Source organism: Acanthisitta chloris, unplaced genomic scaffold (genome assembly GCF_000695815.1).
Source record: "Acanthisitta chloris isolate BGI_N310 unplaced genomic scaffold, ASM69581v1 scaffold8441, whole genome shotgun sequence".
NCBI lineage: Eukaryota > Metazoa > Chordata > Aves > Passeriformes > Acanthisittidae > Acanthisitta > Acanthisitta chloris.
Window position 1 is genome coordinate 1 of NW_008654286.1, and position 5,467 is coordinate 5,467.

Sequence of the window (5,467 nt, forward strand, 5' to 3'; positions counted from 1 at the left end):
GCGGCTCTCGGCCCGGTCCGGGCACCGCTGTGCTGACGGCGCGTTCTCCCGTGCCCCGCAGTGCCGCAGCTGCTGTACGGAGGGAAGTTGGATTTCCTCGTCTTCGATTATCTCTCCGAGATCACCATGTCGCTGCTGACGGCCGCCAGGGCTCGGGCTCCCGTAAGTAGCTCAGCCCCGCGTGCCGGGGCGGTGAGCTGCGGTGTGTTCCGGGCTCTGCTTCAGCCCAGATCCCACCCGGAGGCTGCTTAACACACGTCTGGTTACGGGGGCACGTTGGCTCACATGTAATTCTTACTTCTGTGCGTTTATTTTCATCTGTTCAGTTTCTTATAGTAAATAAGTGTTCATGTAATTTTCCATAGTAATATCCAAATATTTTGAGAAATAGTTGTTCTTCACTGTTGTGTTTTGTTGGTTTTTTTTCCTGTTAACCAAGAAGAGGGAATGGTTTGACTTAACCATTTACAATTTTCAATTATTTCAGGATTTAGGATACACTCCAGATTTTGTCTCCACTGCCATGGCTCCCTATATAAAAGATATTCACAGGAAAGGTATGCTACTCTTTGCATGAGTCTGTATGTAAATTAAGTTGTCTTCCTTATGAAGACAGACTGAGAGAATTGGAGTTGTTCTGCTTGGGGAAGAGAAAGCTCCAGGGTGACCTTATAACAGCCTTCCAATACCTACAGGGGACCTGTAATAGAGCTGGTGAGTGACTTTTTACAAGGGCATGTAGTCATAGAACAATGGAGAATAGCCTTAAGCTCAAGGGAAGATAAATGTAGATTACATATTAGGAAGAAATTCTTTACTGTGAGAGTGGTGAGGCACTGGAACAGGTTGCTCAGAGCAGCTGTAGCTGCTCCATCCCTGGAAGTGTTGAAGGCTGGGCTGGATGGGGCTCTGTGTAACCTGGTCTAGTGAAAGATATCCCTGTGCATGGCAGGGAGGATTGGGACTAGATGTTCTTTAAGGTCCCTCCTCCAACCCAAACCATTCCATGATTCTATGCTTAGATGAGTTTTCATGGTTTCTTTGACTATAACCATCTGGGTTTTTCCCTGCTATCCTCTGGGAATAATGTTTTAGATGTCAGCGAAATTGCCTAGAGAAGTTGTGGATGCCCCATCTCTGGAAGTGTTCTAGGCCAGGTTGGATGGAGCTCTGAGCAACCTGATCTGGAGAAAGGTGTCCCTGCTCAAGGCAGAGAGGGTGAGGACTACATGATCTTTAAGGTCCTTGAGGTGTTAATACAGCTTCATAGCTTTCTGAGCTTGAGAGGAGAAGGGGAGTTACCTCTGAGTCCCTAATGCCTTGTGCACAGTATGGAATTTATAGTTGCATTCTTCTAAAATGCAGTTGGTTTGGAGAGCATGGATGTTTGAATTACTTGTGTCCAGTACTGTTCCTGTAGGAGATTTTTTTTTTATGCTGTCTGTGTGCCTCATTTTATGTGTTCCTTTGGTCACTTTCTCCTTCCATGCATAAAGGAAAGATGAAAAGCATCTATAACAATTATTTTTTCTGTAAACAGTTTTGTATTGCCTTATTCTAATCCTTTCACAGGTAAAATGGGGTTCGTATTTTTAATGTGATTTTGGTAATTTACTTGATTAGATGACTGCCACCTTGCAAAGATAACAGCTTGCATGTGTTTCAGCATGCTTAGTTTTTAAAATACAAGTGATTGTTGATGCTGCTGAACTTAATTTGTCTTTCTTGTTTTATTAGGTGTCCGTGTCATCAGTAATGCTGGTGGAATTAATCCACTTGCTTGTGCAGCTGCCCTTCAGGAGGTGGCAAAGAAAGCAGATGTTGATTTGAAAATAGCTGTTGTTGCTGGAGATGATCTAATGACTGAGGTATTTTGCTCTAAGCCTTAGTAGCATTAGTCTATATAGTATGAAGGTGGCACTTCTTGTCCCATAAGAACTTACTTTGTGTATCTGTTTGCAGTAGTCTTCTACTGTTGTTAGAATAATCTAAAAATTGTTCCTTCGTGACACTGAGTGCCATGGTCTAGTAACTACAGTGGGGTTGGACTTGATGGTCTTGGAGGTCTTTTCCAAGCTGCTTGAGTCTATAATTCTATGATTCTCTGATTTTTATATTTTCAATGCATGAAGACAGTTCTTGGCATATCTTTGGTGTGTGATGTGGTGAATTCTGTGATTGTGGATCTGGTATTTAGCTTTTTGATGCCAACTGTGAATCTGATCTAAGGTCTGCCTACACTTCAGGAGAAGCTAGTATGTGCTGTTACTGTTTCTGTGTAAATTAAATAATCCTGAATGTTAAACCTTTACATGTTGCATAGTTACCAAGCATTCAAATGTTTGTCACTTCTAGCTTTTTTCAGTAGTTTGCAGCCATTTCCTGATGTTAGTATGTTTACAGGTAGCTGATCTTCTGTTTTTAAGTAATGAGTTTACAGCCACTAAGGTAATGTTAAGTGGGAGGATTGAAGTTTTAATATTAAAACAATAACATCAAATGATGAAATGTATGAGGTTTTTTGACTTAAATAATTAGTTTATCTATGAATTCTGCAAAAAATGTTGTCCATAACTGAAAAGATACTGTGAAAACAGTTTGTACATCGGTAGTGGATAAGAGGGAAGAAGTTTGCACTGTGTTTAAATCTCTGCCTGTAACTTGGACAATTATTTATCTGCATAGGATGTGTTACTCCTTGCATGCTATTGAATTGGAAGATGATCAAGTAAGATTCTTTATTTGCAAACTGTGTGCGCTGCTTGGACTTCCTTTAAGATATTTCTGCCCTATTGAAACTACTTTACCATTTGTGGTCCAGGATTTCATTACTGGTACAACAGTGAAATGGTCATGATTTGAGTTTGCTATGGACATGCCTGATTGACATGCATTATATTTTATGCTGTGGTCAGTACATAACTTAGAGGAGCGAAAAAAGAGACAGCTTTGACTGTCTGCAGGCAACTTTTACAGTGGGTATCAAGCATTATAAATTGCACTAGAGAATGTTATTCATGGTTTGAAGGATTTCAGTCATTACCATAGAATACCAAATTGATTCAGAGTGGAAGTTATTTTTCCACATTACAGATTCTACCTGTAACTGGTATTAGACCATGCAGTCACTGTCCCCTCAGTGCACTGGATTGCTAAGCTGCATAATGCATGGTCAGAAACACCCACTGCCCCACCTGCTTCTCTGGAAACAACATATTCTGAGTATCATGTGGAGCTGCAGGATTAGCCTTGTTCTCTGGCCATGACACCATTGCAGTTGTGGCAGGCACATTTCTGTTGGCAGGTTTTGATTTATTCAATCTTACAGCAGTGTGAAAGGCCTAGGGAATATACCAGTTCTTTGTAGTTGATATCTGTGAATGAACTAGCAGTTTTTACAATTACTTAGTTTTCTGTGTGCTGGAAAACTTACAGTTAAAAGTGTGTCTAAGGCTTTTAGTCATTCATTTGATTTGTGGTGTTGATAATTCTTATAGTTATGCTTAGAGTTGCTATGAAGTGGATCTGTTGTTTGATACTAATAAAAGGCTTACAGTAGAAACCAAAACACTCATAGATTTGGTATCCTGTTTGTTTTCTAACAGAAAGAGAACTTAAAAGGAGCTGGTATCACTGATTTAGAGAGTGGCAAACAGTTTCCAGAGAATATTCATAGCATGAACGTTTATCTTGGGTGAGTTAATTTAACAAGTTATATTTATGATGGAATAACACAATGAGTATATGAATTTGTTACGCTTTGCAGTTAGAACCACCTAGTATATGAGGTTCACCTTCACTATTCAGGCGACCAGAAAAAAATTTTTGTCACTCATAAATAAATTGTAATTTAGAACCTTGCAAGTTGCAGCTTCTCAGTATTACATCATCTGTAAATTCTCAAGCCAAAATAGTTTTCGTTTAATTATAACAATTGCAAAAATGCTTTTTTCTGTGCCAAGTATTCTGTTGCAGTATGGAGTAGTTTATGATGTTGTCACTAGAGAAGTGCTGCTGAGGAATTCAAGTACTGGGATGTGCTCAGAGTGCTGTGGGAGGTTCTGTCAGGCTGTGTACCATTGACATTTTGGAAAACAGCTTTTTAGGATGGTCACTGTTTTGAAAGATCTCTCTTGCCTCCTTTGTGATACTAAAGGTTTTCCATAAATCTCTAAAAGCAGGTGTTCTAGCTACCTGCTCATGGACAGTCTCATTTTCATTGTCACCATCAACTTGAGATGAATCAGTGTCAATCAGGTCTGTCAAAGGGAAAGGACTGAGAAATGGGAGAATAGTCAAGTGTGTCTCTTCCTGTTGATGATCCTGGTGATTCTGTTTTTGCTTTTTACTTCCATGTTGGTCATATGTATTATCCCTCCTGTATTTCTCTTCAGTGTTTTTTTCTAAAGTCTCTGCATACAGTCTCTTCTCTTTGACATTAATTTATGTAAAAACTGCTGTGCTCTCTCTTTTATTGTTATCGTTGCACTTTGTAAAATGCATTACTGGCAGATAGCAGTGTGTGACTGTACCTAATATGTATTTTTCTCTGTAAAATAAGAACCTTTTAATAGATGAGTCTTTTTAAATTAGTCTGTAGTGCTTTCTGTGGTTGCTGGATTTTCTCTTCATTAACTTTTGACTTACAGCATTTGCAGATCACATTTGCAGGTCATGAGTTACTGTAAGTGGAATCTAAGAAGTAATGTTTAAGATCTGTAATTGTCCAGTCCTTGTGATTCACAATTGCAAACAATGCCAATCAAAGCAGAGGGCAAAAGCAGGCTAGTATGAGGATGAGGCATTTGAAAAAGCTATTATCTCTGTTTCTGCTTCCTTAACAGATGCCAGAACAGCAGGCTTTTGCTCCTGGTTTTCTAATAAAAGTGGCACTTATTTATGGACTCCTTAATCTCCATTGCATTGAAATGTAAACCTACTACCAGCCTCCTAAACTAGTTATTTCCTAAGTTGCAATTTTCTTTGGCAACATCTGCAGTGGGTGTTTATTTGTAAAGCAAATGATAAATTTATACATGCCTGTAGAACAGATTAACATCAGAGTGTATTGGGTGAAATCTGTAAGTTCTGTAGATAGTTCACTGTTAATTCCCTAAATCTGATGATGTTTACACTTTGATTCTTGATTCAAGTGTGTAAACTCCATCTGAAAAATTTGTATTGGGGTATGGGTTCTGAAGTGTTTCTTATGTCTCTTCTTATTTGGGCGATTAGGAGTTCTGTGAGCTGAGTTCACATCCATTTTTAACAATATTAGCCAAATGGTTTTATTTACTGCTTTTTAAAGACAGTTACATGGCTTTTCTCTCTGTGTCCTGTATGTATTCAGAAACCCCATTTGTGCTTTTCACCTGTTACTGTTACTTAACACTGTACTCAGAGATGTAAACTGTTTCTTTGTGCTGTATGTTTGCACATTCTAGTTAGTATCCTTTGGTTCGTGTAG

The 5,467-nt window shown here is 39.1% G+C and overlaps 1 protein-coding gene across 1 annotated transcript in view; it reads left to right on the plus strand.

The window, feature by feature from the left end:
* Positions 1–126: 126 nt before the first annotated feature.
* Positions 127–5,467, plus strand: part of LOC103810528 — a 55,052-nt gene continuing 49,711 nt past the window's right edge. The window contains exons 1-4 of the mRNA XM_009083432.1: positions 127–162; positions 488–557; positions 1,738–1,868; positions 3,606–3,694. Coding sequence (XP_009081680.1) covers positions 127–162; positions 488–557; positions 1,738–1,868; positions 3,606–3,694 — 326 coding nt within the window. The remainder of the gene's footprint in view (positions 163–487; positions 558–1,737; positions 1,869–3,605; positions 3,695–5,467) is intronic.